This window comes from Parus major, chromosome 1 (assembly GCF_001522545.3).
Source record: "Parus major isolate Abel chromosome 1, Parus_major1.1, whole genome shotgun sequence".
Classification (NCBI taxonomy): domain Eukaryota; kingdom Metazoa; phylum Chordata; class Aves; order Passeriformes; family Paridae; genus Parus; species Parus major.
This window is the reverse complement of record NC_031768.1, coordinates 5,359,285-5,373,922: the sequence shown is the minus strand read 5'-3', so window position 1 is coordinate 5,373,922 and position 14,638 is coordinate 5,359,285. Positions and strand designations below refer to the sequence as shown.

General features: G+C 41.9%; 1 protein-coding gene across 4 annotated transcripts in view; it reads left to right on the top strand.

Annotated features, from left to right (window-relative positions):
- Positions 1-93: 93 nt before the first annotated feature.
- HSF2BP (heat shock transcription factor 2 binding protein) overlaps positions 94-14,638 on the top strand; it is a 30,697-nt gene continuing 16,152 nt past the window's right edge. The window contains exons 1-4 of one of the 4 annotated variants that reach the window (XM_015636198.3): positions 98-326; positions 2,417-2,567; positions 6,888-6,991; positions 10,726-10,875. In XM_015636198.3, coding sequence (XP_015491684.1) covers positions 291-326; positions 2,417-2,567; positions 6,888-6,991; positions 10,726-10,875 — 441 coding nt within the window. In that variant the 5' untranslated portion in view covers positions 98-290. Of the gene's footprint in view, positions 327-2,416; positions 2,568-6,887; positions 6,992-10,725; positions 10,876-14,638 lie in introns of all 4 variants that reach the window. The other 3 variants (XM_015636178.3, XM_015636171.3, XM_015636188.3) reach the window with 3 other exon arrangements.

Sequence of the window (14,638 nt, the reverse complement as noted above, 5' to 3'; positions counted from 1 at the left end):
CACAACCCTGCCTTGCTCTGGCCGTCCCCGGCAGTCCGGTATTGTCCCGGCATTGTCACGCTGTTGTCCCGGTGTTGTCCCGGTGTTAACCCGGTTGTGGCGGGGCTGTCCCGGGGCCGCTCCGGGCGGGGCTGGGGGCGGAGCCTCACCCCCAGGCCACGCCCCGAACACGACACCCGGTGCGGGTGGGCGTGGCCACAGCGGAGGCGCGGCCATAGCGTGTTCCTTCCCGCCCTCACGCGCTCTCCCTCCCGCGCGACGCCGCTGTCGCCGCTGTCGCCGCTGTCGCGATGTGGCGCAGCGCCGGCCTTGCTGGCGACGCGCAGGTATCACGAGCGGCCCGGGGCCACTCGGGGCTGGCTCTGAGGCCCGGCCCGGCCCGGGGGCCCGTGTGGATGCCCCGAGGAGCAGAAGGAGCGGGGGGGTTGTGCGGTGGTCCTGGGCCTTGTGGGGCCCTGAGGGGGCGATGGCGGGGCCGCAGGTAGAGGGGAAGGCGGTGGGACTGTAGAGCGGTGCCAGAGGCACCCTGGGCTGGTGGGGAGTGGGTGGGGAGCGGGCTGGCAGTGATTCCTTGCTAGGGCTTCATCGCCATTTGGGAGCTCTGCCCTGTTCTGGCAGGGCAGTGGCATTTCCTTCACTGGGCTCACAGCAGGCAGGGCATGAGCTCAGGTGCATGACTTGACCCCTGTGAAAGAACTCGCTGAAGCCAAATTTCCTACCTCCAGCCACCCGCTGTTACTGCAAGGACTGGACAGAAAACTCCTGTTCTCTCCTGTCTGTATTTGCCTTTAACATACTCATGTAGTGCAGAGAGATGTGGAGAAGCTGCTTAAAACAGAGGAAATAAAACTTGGCTGCTGTACTGCAGCACTGCAAGGAGCTGTGCTTACAGCAGGAACCACAAATGAGAATTTTCTCCTTACTGCATATTTCATACTTCAACACCAATGATTCACAGTGTGTTTTATTTGAATTCAGCTTCTGCTAGTGAACAGAGCTATTTTTATGTACCAAATTTTCCTCTGTAAGTCTGAGTGATACTGAATTCTCTCTGTCATTCATGGTTACTGACATGCAGATGGCATTCCTCTAAAGACTCCTCTTCCCATGTGTTTTTTCCATGTTTTCTTGAGACCTAGATGAGTGGAATTTTTCTAGACTCACATGGTGTGGTGCTACTTGGCCTTATGAACCTTACCAAAAGCACTTCCTAGAGCAACTTGGAGCTTACAGTTCAAATTAAACCAAAGTCTTTATTCCATACCTTTATTACAGCAATGAACCTGCAGAGGTGGGATTGATCTATCCCAAAACTCTGGATTTGAAAGATAGCTGGGAAAGAAATAGAGTAGAAAGCAAAACTGAAAGGAAACGTTCAATCTGAGGAAGTAGGAAAGCAGAAAGAATTGTAGGGAATGCTTGGAGAGGATGACTTCCATTGTGTTGTGTGCCTGCTCTTGGGAGGACTGTGGGGATGGCGCATTTTGAACCTGTCAGAGATGAGATTTTGGTTTGTTAGCCTCTTTCCTCTGGAATATGTTGTGATACATAAAAAAATGTCATTTTGTCAGCACTGTTCTCAGTGCAGTGCAAAGCATTACTAAGATATCTTTGCTTTCTGAAAGTGTATTAAGTGATTGATGTTTTAGTCAAAAGATCTTAAAACTTTGTTGGTGTGTGTGTATCAGCCTTTTTAACATCCAGCAGAGTGCACTTGTATGTACATCAGAAACTGGACTTTATGAGGGTTTTTTTGTACAGAAATTTTAAAATTAACACACATTCGACTGGAATACTGAATGATAATTATTCTATAGGTATAATTTGGCAGGAAAGGAAGCTAATAGACATTTCTGTCTTACCTCGGGATTAAATTATTTACATGAGTTTGGGTTGCAGATGGCTGCAAATAATTTTTGCTCTTCACAAAAGATAAATTGGTTTTATACAGTTTCCTCCAAAAGAGTTGTTGTAATTTAGGACTGAGGGTCTTGCAAATGTTTGGATTAATTAAAAAGCTGAGTAATTTTATACTTTAGTACAGTCATGAAACAACAGCTTGGCATATGCTGCTCACATTTTAAAACGTGAGTGTTAGTTTTTACAGTGTTGTCAGATGTATTGCACACACATTTGGGGTGAAGAAACACATGCAGAGAAGTAATACTATTTACTTTAGACCAAAATTAAGATTTAGGCAAAAATTAACAGTCAAGGGGTCAACCTCAGAGACTTTTGGGTTTGCTTGCTGGATAGTTCTCTTAAAGAGTTGCAAATTTCTGAAATGACGTCATAGAGAGGAATATTTTTGTCCAATAAAAGAAATTGAAGCAGCAAACCACTACAGGACTGTAACAGTGTGTTTGGTTGGTTGCTGGTTTGTTTGTTTTTGTTTTGCTTTTTTGTTTTATTTCAGAAGGCTGAGACCAAAGAGGAATTTGTAAAAGTTAGAAGGAGGGATTTGGAAAGGCTGACAACAGAAGTTATGCAACTGCGGGATTTCTTACCCAAAATAGTAAATGGAGATATCTTGGGGACATTCCAGAAGCTGGATGCTATTGAATCAAGTGAGTAGCACCATCTTACAAGCTCTTGCAGTTTCTGCCAGAACTGCTTAGAACAAACTGTTGTGCCCCAGAAATAGTTGTAGAGTTCGTGGAGCTGTTCCAGATTCAACTGTGTTGTTCAGTGACTGCTTCAGTAAATTAATGTGTTTGTAGTGAAGAAAATTACAGGCTGCCTTAGGATAATCAGACATGTCAAATTAATCTTTAAAAATATTTTACTGTAGATAAAAACATATGTAGTTCAGGCAGTAAGGGAAGCTGTATCAGGAAATAAAAGTGTTTACCCTTTGAGAAAAGGCAAAAACATTTAGTTTTTCAAAAGGTCACTTTGCACAGAACAAAAACCCCCAACAAAATAATGGTAAATAACAGTGGGTAAAAATCTGAAGGAAGAGTAAGTTAATCTTGTATTTGGCTTGTCTTGTTTTTTTGTTTGTATGCTTTACTAAAAAAAACAAACATTCTCTAATAGAAGTATTTTTCCTGGTGACCCCAAAGTGCAGTTTTTCAATGTTGTGTTTCTCTGTGCATTACTTTTTTTCAAAAATTACCTCCCAACAAACCATCAGGGCCAAAGAAGAGTCAGCTCCATCCCTAGCCCGTAGCTTATCTGCAGCTGTACAATTTACCTGGATTTGGGTTTGCCTGAAAAGACATGGAAAAAACACTGAGACAGATTAGAGAGAGTGTGTCTCTTCTAGAATACCAAGTGATACATAGGAAATGAATTTGCAACAGCCAGCTAAGAAAGAGCAGGACAGGGCCTCAAAGCCTGTGTCTGACAATGTAATATATTGGAGCAGAGCTTCCAACTGCCTCAGTGATCCACTCTTTTGGGAAGGTTCTTCCATGTCACAAGCAGTGGATAGGGTCTGGAAGTGTTCTCTTTATGCTGTTGCAAGGCATCAGGGGCTGTTTCCAGTTGGGTTAAGTGTTCAAGATCCTCAGTTAGTTTTTACCTACTTATCCTGAGCTTCCTCTCACTGATCCTTCTCACATTCCTTGTGCCAGGCATCGAGGAGATGCTGTCGGGGCCATCCACAGCAGGCTTATGGCATCAGATTTTAAAACCTCCTGAAATGTTCTGCTGGCTGCCCAGCATTCTCTGGGTCCTCTAGGGCAGGACCTGAAGCTGAGTCAACCTTTGAATTCTCTTCAGTCTTTCTCCTCAATGGAGATTTCTCTTGCAGGTGATGAGGTCATTTGAACATTTGTTCAGGCTCTGGCCATCGTGTGCCCCTACAGCTGGACAAGTGAAGTGCAGATTTTTGCTGCTCCAGTCTTCTCCTACCTCTGCAGCATGAAATAAGGCAGACTGAAAGAAGGCTTTGGAGCATACACATCACTAAAGATTGGACATCACAAGGACACAAGCAGCCCTCACTCTCAGAATGGTGCTGTTTGTTACATACAGCCTCTTGGTGTGGCATGTGAAGCTCACAGGAGTCCTGGCAGCTCCTAGAGATGTCTTTTCATGTTGTTCCTACAGAAGCCTAACATGTGATTTGTACATCTCCAGACTTCCATCAGGTGTTGCAGTTTTCTGGGTACTGTTGAGGTGTGCTTGAGCAGAAGAGTCTTCTGCTTCTCAAGAAGTGCAGATTACAGTCAGAGGCTTTCAACATCTCTGGCTCATTCAGTTGAGAGGCTGATGGAGTCTTGAACAGCTTTGAGAAACCTTGAGATCTTTGCACATTTCACTGGTGTGTGTAGGTCAGTAGAACACATCCATTTCCTGTGGCTTCCCAGGGGTGATGTCTGAGATCTGAGCTGGTGGTGCTCAGTGCAGCCAACACTTACTTTTCAGGCTTCTGTCAGGGTCTTCATTAAGATTTTAGCCAGAGTAGTTTTCATTTCAAAAAGAGGTCTCTGTTTTTTTCTTATTACCCTTCTCAGGAAGAGTGCTTGGCTCCAGGAGTCTTAGAAAAACAGTTCCAGAAGTCTTAGAAATACAGCTCCAGCAATTTTTCTGTACTATTATGGGTCTGTTTCATGCAACTTGCTCCACTTGGGAAGCGTTAAGAAGTAACATTTAACTTTGATCTAGCATTTGAATGAGTAGAATTTTAATTCCATCACTTCTTGGTATTCATTCCTATTGTACTCAGTTCTCCACTTTCCAGAGTTTTGAGATTAGAACTCTGATCCAGAAAATCTCCTGCTATGATCTATAACTTTCTGTGGATGAGAATGAGTCTACCTCACATCTAAATGGGAGCCTTGTCTTCTTTCCTGTGCCCAGTGCCTTGTTCTGCTTTTGAGTCTCCATCTTGGGAGCAAGTGCCACTCTTAAGGGCAAAGGTACAGCTGGGAAAGCTGATTTGGCATAGCAGGGGAGTTTCCACAAATGAGGAACAACTAGAGCAGCTTCCACTATTGTCCTTTTTGGCCCCTTCTACATAAAACATTGTGACACCTTCAGTGACATCCTTCTTTTATCTGAAGCCCTTTAAAAAATCCAGGTTATGTTGTGTTAGTGCTCAGTGGTCAATGTTATTCTCCTTCTGGCTCAGGTTTAGTTCCAGGACCTTTGAAGTTCGCTGGTGAAGGACGGGGCATCTTTGTGTGTCTACTGGCTGGATTCAGGTTGGATCCATCATCTCAAAGGCTGGAGGTGATTCTTCTCTTTCTGGAGAGCTTGTTTCCTTGCAGGGACAGAGATTTTCACTGGATGAGCTTACCTGGCACAGCTGAACAGGTTCTTGGCTTGCTGTTGGTAAGAGCATGTTCTGCTCCTGCTCAAGACATCTTGCTGTCAACTTCTTAGGACTCACACCCACACATTCAGAAGTGCATGACACTGAATTTTCTCCACTTGACAGAAAGAAAGTTTCTTGCTACTGACCAGAGTTATCCTCAAATACTCAATTAACCCATTCCTCCCTTCATTCTTTTCCTTTGGACTGCAGCTTGAAAAGGAGTTACTCAGAGAGCATGTCCTGGCAGAGAGATATTTCTCAGCAGTGAGTCCTTGCCTTGCCTCTTTGCTTTCTGCTAAAAAGTGCTGCTGGCTTGGAATCACATGAGGGCTGAGTGGAAACACATTCTACCTCTTCGGATAAATCAGCCACAAACAGCTTTTCTCCTTTTATACAGGCTACTCAAAGCAATGTGTGTATATTTGAGATGATAAACTTGACAATTAGCACCAAAACAGGAAGGTATCACTTTTCAAATCATGTAGAATTACTAAATAGAATGCCAGAAGCCAAGTCCTTTGTTTAATAAGAACATATTTGGATAATTTTTAATGATGTTGTCTTATGGTAGAATTTGATATGATTTTTGGTAATTACATTAAAAAATACTGTCACATGTTGGGGGAAGTATTTCAAGGCATCCACCAAACTGTCATGTTCAAAAGTATGGTGGTTGAAGTGGGGTGTAATTTATTATTTTTTAAACTAACTGAGGTTACAGTAGATGCTGTTTGGATTTTACTTTTTGGAGCTACTTAAACATGTTTCCCTTTTTCAGTACAAATACTAAGTATCAAGGATTGTGGTTTTTAAAGTAAAATACAATACACAGCTATTGCTAAAACTGTCCCTCAAAAAGAAATTTTTTTAAACAGGCATCATGTTGGTGAAATGGAATACTTTTAACTTGATTTTTGTTCACTAAAATAAAATGCCTAAGTTAGAATGAATTTCTGGTAACTGAAATTTCTGATAACATCAGAGATTAATTTTATAAAGGAATCTTAAAATTTGTTTGTAACTGAAATAATGTTTAAATAATTTATAATCACAGAATCACAGAATGTGTTGGGTTGGAAGGGATCTTAAAAATCATCCAGTTCTAACCCCATTGCCATGGGCAGGGACAACTTCCACTAGCCCAGGTTGCTTATACTACTTTATAATAGTACTGTTATTTATAAAGTGCTATTTTAAAATATTTGGAATAGTTGCTTTTAATTCTTGCTATCCATGTAAGTTGTACTTTTGACTACTGTTGGTATTTTTCTTACATTTTCAATATAGTCACTGACTTGGGTGAAATTTCACTCACGGATTTTTCATGGAAACCAACATGAAAACAAAGTAGAAAACTGAGTAAATGTTAAAAAATCTTTTCAACCCTCAGTGTTTAACAGCTAGATGTGATTCTGTTAAATCGGATGTGTTGGTTTGTTCTCTGAGCTGTTGCCACAGCAAGTTGTGGGATTCCCGTTTAGCCACGGGGAGGTGATATCGCACAAGGAACCGGCTGAGGCACCTCAGTAAAGTCACACTTGGTGGATTCTCTTTGCTTAAATGCATGCCCAATGACCACAATGTGTTCCTTCTTTCTTTTACCTGATCTATGCTGTCACAGACCTGGAGAAAAAGGAGGAGGAAATAGAGCAGCTGAGAATGGATTGTGAACACTTCAGAGCCCGTCTGGAAACGGCCCAGGCAGATTGCATGAGAGAAAAGAAGGTAGATTTGCTGCCAGGAAATTGATACCTGTGTGTTTGAGTTTTAGTAACAAAAGGAGTAATGATACAATTTTCATTTTTGTGTCACAAAATGAATCCTCAGTCTCAAAAACAATTTGAGATTTCTATCCAAATAGTCATCCCTATCCATATGAACAAGTTAAAGTGAAACACTGGGTATTTGGGAAGATTGTGGCGTAGCTGGAATCAAAAGGTCCTTCACAGAATCAGTTCTTGTGAATTTAACATTGCTAATTGTGAATTTAACATATTTGCAAAGAGGACAACAGAAGATAGTTTAAGCAGTGCAATGTACAGAATGAAAACAGCCTCTCTTGGTTTGCTGTGAGATTTGTGCTTTTATTTAGTGTTAATAGTCTTTCTCCAAGCACCTATTGATCCAATTGCCATGTACAGCTGCGAATCAAAGAGCAATTTCAGGGCTCCTCTTTGTCAATATTGTATTAAGTGATTATGAGAGGGGAGATTCTTAACAATTAAGGAATAGCAAAGACACTGATTTCTCAGACTGTGAAGCCATTTGAGTTCAAATGAGTCTCTGTGAGACTTAGTGGTGATTATTTGCTGCAGAAGTTCATTTCCTTGGAGCCATCTTCAGTAGTCAGCAGTTGGGGTTATACAGCTGGCATTTGCCAGCCTTGGGATTGCACAAAGACAGATGAACCACAAAACTTATTTCAGTTTTGAAAAGGAATAATGAAGAGTTCAGAAATGCACTTTCAGTGACATCTGCATAGACAAGACACTCTGGAATGAAATTTGTTATGATGGAATAGTTGTCAATCTGGATATTCCTTATTTCAAAATAAATATCTTCTGGGATAGGTGTTGCAGTTTAGCAATAGGTACAGAGTTCATACTGCTGTGCACTGAGGTCTTCAGTTCCAGGATAAAATCCCTGTAAAATTGGATGTTGTTGCTTTAGATGTTAATGAAGTGAGTCCATCCATGATTCTTGTTAATACTACAAAATAAAGGGCAGGTTTTGTTTTATGATTTCTTTTGGATGAGTTTTACTTAAAGCATGGATAGGTTACTAGGAGCAGTTGTTTTAGTGTTTCTGCTCAAATCTCTTCTCTTCATGTCTTTGCTGTTGTGCAGTGTGGCTGGGTTCTGTTAAATGACAGGAAGGTGTATTTCAGTGGACTGTGCTCATAATGTTGTGAAGTCCTTTAGCTCTTCAGGATACAACAAGATGGTGTGTGTATATGAGTGATTTTTGCTGCTGTTAATCACTTTTCTGGTGTTTCTCATTTGGTTGCTCTAGGCATCCTTGTGTAGAATTTGTGAATTATTTTCTACATATTTATCTTCTGAAGGAGAAAAAAATTATTCACTGAAACAAACATGAAATAAATGCATTTCTGGTTGAGCAGTGTCCTTTTCTGAGGCTGTCATAAATCAACATTTTGCATTCCAAATTCTCTGTGCAGAGCTGTATCGCTGATGAGGGAATTGCTGTGCTTTCTGAACCTGAGCAAAACTTGAAGTGCACATGTTATTCTTGGCTAATGTCTCCTTTGTCTGTCTTTTTGCAGTTCCATACTTGGTCACTGCTGTGTTTTTGTGTCTTGACCTTTTCCTGAAGATGGTGGTATTGGATAGCACAGGCATTGCTGGGTGATGTGAGCTCTTAGGAGTGTTGCTTCCAGCCAGGTTATTTGCTTTTGCAGGCTCTGTTTATTTTCCTGGCTCTTGAATGTACTACTTTGTTTTTCTTGCCTCATATCTTTGTTCTGATATTGCTTTTGATCTACTAAAAATTCTGGCATTTTTTTCTGCTGGCTTTGCATGCTTGATGGGGGATCTGGATTTGGTATTACTGGGTTTTATGTCTTACTCAGTATAAGCATCCAAATGCAAATAAAATGTATTAAAGATACATTTCCCTAAGACTAGGACAGTGTGGAAAAGACAGGGAGAATACAGGGATTAGACAGGAAGATGCCTGAGGACATTTTGTGCATGAACATGGTGGCAGAAAAGCTGATAGGCCTGGCAGTGAGTCATGTAAAAGATGGAATTTAGCTAATTTGCTTAAAAATTATCAAAGTATTAAGAAATAAGAGACTTTTCTTGGGAGATTCTGCCTATGGAATCAGCAGCAAGTGTCATTCTTTTGCACATGTAGGTGAGACAGACTTCAGAGAGTAAGTACACACAGAAGTCTACTTGAGAAATTAAACCTGAACTTTACAAATCCTCACCTGTGTGTTGCATCAGCAGCAGTGCAAATCAGGCTGGAAGGTGTGATCAGGAGGCTCAGTAGGTAGTTGGTGACAAAGCACATGCAGCTTTGTACTGGTTGACACCACGTTATGTAAATTTTCAGATGAGTTAATGTTTCTATTCTTTACAAACCCTCAACATGAAGCACTGAGGTGAACCCCAAAAAGCAACAAGATATTTAAAGTCTTGATGACAAAACATGGCTGAAAGTCTTGTTCTGTTTAGTTGCTTTCAAAATTGACATAGAAAAGATGCTTTCTCATTTCCCCATACTTCATCCTGACAAACACATTGGGAAGGCTGAGCTGAGGAAGGTGCTTTCTGCAGTGAATTTGAAAATACCATGTCTGTAAATGGGCAAAGAAAGAGCCTTCTGGTTTTTGACATTGTGCAATCTGTGATTCTCTCTCTTTAAATACTTGAATTAGCATCATTTTTCTGGCCTGGCCTTGGTCTTTCCCTGCAGCACTGTCTAATACCACCCTACCTGGAGTTAGCTGGGAGCCCCCACCCACCCTGAGACATGGACTGCAAAATCCCTGCCTTGATCTGGCTGGCTTTAAACCGAGAAGTGCAGCAGCTTTGCTACTCCTGTGGCAGCTGGTAGAAAGCTAGTGAGACCTAGAATCCTGCCCAATTCCATGATATTCTTCTAGCCAGCTTCCCATGTGATTGGAAAAATGTACTGCCAAATGGAAGTTGTGCTCTGGTTCTGTAGGGTTGATTTGTTCTCTCTTTATGCTTTGTGGCAAGATCCACTCAGCAGCTCACTTAAGTGGTCACAGAATCATTGTGTCACAGAACAGTTTGGGTTGGAAGGGATTTTGGAGTTGTGTTAGCTCATTCCATCCCCACTGCTGTGGGCAGGGATGACTTTCACTAGATCAGATTGCTCAGAACCTCATGGATGCAGTGGTGTCTCGGCTTTCTTGCAATGGAAGGTCCTACAAACTTCAAACCTTAGGTGTGTTTTTTGGGGACTCTGTCTTGCTTTGCCACTGCTGCTCAGGACTATGCTGACAGAAAAGAGCTAGAAGAGAAACAGTATTCATCCTAGGTATCCAGCAACTTTCCGTGTTGGCTGGAGCAGATGCCTTTTTTGAAAAAAAACCCCTCCCCTCCTGTAAGATGTTTCCTCTATCTTTTGGAAGGTGTCAGGGAATGCTGGCCCCTGATGCTGAAATCCCCTCTCTCTTGAAGAGACATGGAGCTGTTTGTTCAGGGGGAGGTGTCTCCTATCAGGCTTCTCTAGGTGCCACTCAGTCTCAGTGGGTCACTTGGCTTGACCTTGTGGACAGTTTCTGGTTCCTGTCAGCCTGCACTACTTAGAGACCGCTCAGGAGAGAAGGAACATGTGTGCAACTGCTCTGGGTTACCCTCCATTTCAGAGAGGGCCATGATTGTGTTTCTTGTTCTGACCCCCTAGCCTAGAAACTTGGTGTGGGAGATGTGAAGTGCAACCAAAATTTCCTTACACTGTTCCAGGAGAAGCTGGACCTGCGGCAGCAGCTGAGCGAGGCCAAGCAGCAGCTCCTGCAGCAGGCAGAGTATTGCACAGAGATGGGAGCAGCCGTGTGCACCTTGCTCTGGGGGGTATCCAGCAATGAGGAGGCTGTGAAATCCATTCTAGGAGGAGTAAGTATGGCAGGTGAATACTGACCCCTGGGAGTGCTCTCAGGCCTATGAAACAAGGACCTTTAAAATAAGGGCCCTGTTGTGGAACACACTTTAAGGATGTATTTCAGAAGCTGTCTGGAAGTTCAGAAGTGTTTTCTGGTTTGCCTGTTCTTTGGGAACCATCCATTTTCATTTAAGAAGCATTGGAGCTGTGAAGTGTTATAAATAAATGCAGTAATTATTTCTTTTGTTACAAATAAGGGTTATCTGTTTTCCACCACACACAGTTAAACTGGAAGCAAGGCTACAGTTAGCACAATGTAAATATCTTCACAAGCTAACAGGAGGAGAGAATAGTTCCTGGGCACATGCAGGAGTTTCCATGCCTGTGGAGAGCTTGGAGGAGCTATTTCCGTGGAGAAAAGATAGATCTGTTGATTCCCAACTTTAAATCTCTCTGCTGCCTTAATACGTGAATGACTCTTGGAAATTCAGAGATCCTCACTGCTCGTGGATCATATTAAATCATCAATGTTAACATTGGCAAGTAGATTATTTGAAAAAAACAACAATAATAACCACAAAACAAAAACAACAACAGTTAATGACAGTGGCAATATTGCAACTATCACTATTTCACTGCCAAGTGCAGCTGATGGAATTAGGAGGGACTAGGGTAACAGGCCTGATAAAAATACGATTTTCATTCTTGACACAGCCAGCATGAGAAGGAATTGCTGTATTTAATCCGAGTGAACTGATGCCACAGTTTCTTTTGCCTTGATTTTCAGCAGCATGATGAACAACTGTGTGAATAGGATTAGTTCATTATAGTAAGTGGTAAACCAATGTGTTTGTAAGACTTGTTCTAGTTGGGTGTTCCAAAATACAATTACAACTTTATATTGGATATTAGAAAGCTGTGCAGTGTTGCCTTATTAGTGATAACTTCTGATGTTTCCAGATACAAGCAGCAGCAGTTACTAGGGAAAACATCTGTAAAGCACTTTATAAAGCAGTTAAAATTTATAGAACAAGGCTGGTTGTTGAAAGCAGTCTTAAGTATTAATATTCAGTTGAATTAGTTAAAAACAAAACTGTTGCCTGAAGATTTGTTTGAAGGTAAAAAACCCAACTGTGAAGATGCAATACTTTGGGAGTTAGGTTGGTTTGAAATGCAAAATACTTCTAGTCATTTCTGCAATCATTAAAGCCTGTTGAGCTGCTGTACTTCTGGTGAAGATGAGAGCAACATTTGGGTGCATCATTTTCTTGAGATGGTAGGAAACGTGCCTGGGCTTGCAACAAGACTCCTAGGAAAAGCATAAATGGATTGTGTGGCATGGTGTCAACCACAGATTGCAACTGGCAGTGAGTCAGGTCATTAAAAGATGATGGAGATTTGTCATACAACATACTTGGTTTGGGTTATTTTGGGACAAGTTGTACAGCTTGTAGCTTCTTCCCTCCTCCCCTGAGAAGGTGCTGTGAACTACAGAAATGTATGAGAACATCAAGGGTGCTTTGAAACTGTTGCTGATATTTAAGCACATGGGGAAAGTGGCATCAATTCAGAATCATGTCGTGCTTTAGGGAACAATGCCCAAGTTTTTTTCAGTCCTTCAAGCAGCACAGGAGTAGGTCTTTCTTGCAGTCCTGTAACGCAAATGGACTGAAATCATGTTAGTGACCAATATATGTTTTGTGTCCATGAGGATTGGGAAAATCAGAACTTAAGCAGCAGATTTGAAACGTGACACAGGTAGTTCTCAAGGCAGTGGGGGAGAGATGCCTGCTGGTTTTGCCCATGTTCCTGGAGAGAATTTGAAGAGGCATCCAGAGAAGCATCATGAGAGAGTTTTCAAGGTTTCCTACCTGCAGCTACCAAAAAAGAAGTAAATTAATTCCCATGAGATTGTTTTGGACGTCTTTCAAAAAGCTTCAGTCAGATATGACAGGCTTCTCACATGGCAATACAACCTGGAAGTTTGATTTCGGAACAGCATCAAGGCTTGCTTCGACTTGAGAAATTTTTGATCCTACAAGGTGTTTTGCTACTTCAGATGTCTGATACAGTGACAAATGACTTCATGTTTTGTGGCAGCAATTTTTTCATGTTACCTGGAGCTTTCACACAGGATTTCCACAGACAGCAGAGGGTTCATTGCACCATCTGAGCTCAAGCATCTTAATGGCTGCTTTCAGAACTGGCCTTATCTCAACATGTGTGGGTGAGACATTCTTCAGTCCCATGAAAATGCCGTCAAGTTAATAAGAGATGGTGCAGAGTGTGCAATGTTTGCTATTTATAAACCTGATGGGTTTCTGCTGGAGCTCAGCACTAGTTAAGTAGTGGCTGTCTGGAAAGGAGGATCAGCTGAGAGGACACCAGTGAAACTTAAAGAAGTTGGCAGATGGAAGATTTCTTTTGTTTTCTGTGCAGCATACCAACTTCTCAGAGTGCTTAGTTACCTTCGTGTTCCCATGTGAATATGTATTTTCATAATGACTTGTTGGGCTCCTCATTTTCTCTCACACCCCCTTGCTTCTTGAGCTATAGTCAGTGCTTGTGTTAAAACTCCTGTCTTTGAGGAGTGGTGTCCATATAAAAACTACATCCAGCACATGCACTTATCTTCCTCCTCTTGCTCCATGGTCCCTTCATTCCTGTTCTGGGGCCACAGCATCATTTGTGAAGATACTGTGTTGACTGAGCCTGCTTTTTGTCCCCTCTTGCTGAAGTCACCCCACAGGAACGATACATCTTTAATGGGGTGAATGTGCAGCAGTAGAGGATTAAATAAATGTTACCACTAGCTTTGCAGATACTGTGAAAGCAACAATTTTGCAAAAGTATTAAGATTTTCAGTCACTTTACAAAATGAATAAAAGTTCAGGCATTTCTTCAGCTCTCCCATTGGGTCAGTGCTGGGAATGACCAGAAATTTCAACTGCTTCATGAAACACCTGGAAAAATTATTAAAGACACTGGGAAAACCCAGCATTATGGGCTTTCTGCCACACTATTTTGGTTATGAAAGCCTTAATCCTCTGTGGGAAATAGAGTTCCAGCAAAGTTTTACTAGTCAGAATTACCAATACACAGAAACAGGTCTCTCCATCCTTCTTCGTGGACTCCGCACCTCAGGCCAGGCTCTTTGACCTGCCCTGAGCTTTGTACCAGGTGGTGCTCCCTCAGCTGAGATACCTCCAGATGGAGCAGGATTGCAGCTGAGGGGAAAAGACTGTTCCATAATTACAGCCTGTGCTCCTGTTCCTGTGCTCTGCTGTGGTGATTTTTCTCACATGACGTGGTTGACTTAAGTTCAACCTGTGACTCAGGAGAGACCTCCATTTCCTTTTCCAAAGAACTCCTGAATAACTTGTTAATCTCCATGCTGTATTGAGCAATTAATGAGTCCTATTAGGATCCATTTGAATTCTGCTTTTTTTCCTGGGGACTTTATTGTTTTCTTAGGAATTTAATGCTAAGTCTCCAGTCTTCAGCTGATTTTGTCAAAAGCTACTGTAGTATGCCAGGTAAATGTGAAACACCTGGTGCAACTGCAAAACAGAGATAATATTCTTACTTCTGATAATAAGCTTTAATTCTGCTGGTTGATTATATATAATTGTGTGCTTAGGAGGTAGATATGCAGTAGTTCAGTTTTATTAATAAATGTAGCATTGAGTAGTTTCCTGTTTTGCTCTAAGGTAATGGTTTCAAATATTAGGGGATCAAACACATCACTCAGTGAATACCTGGTATTTTCTGTTGTTT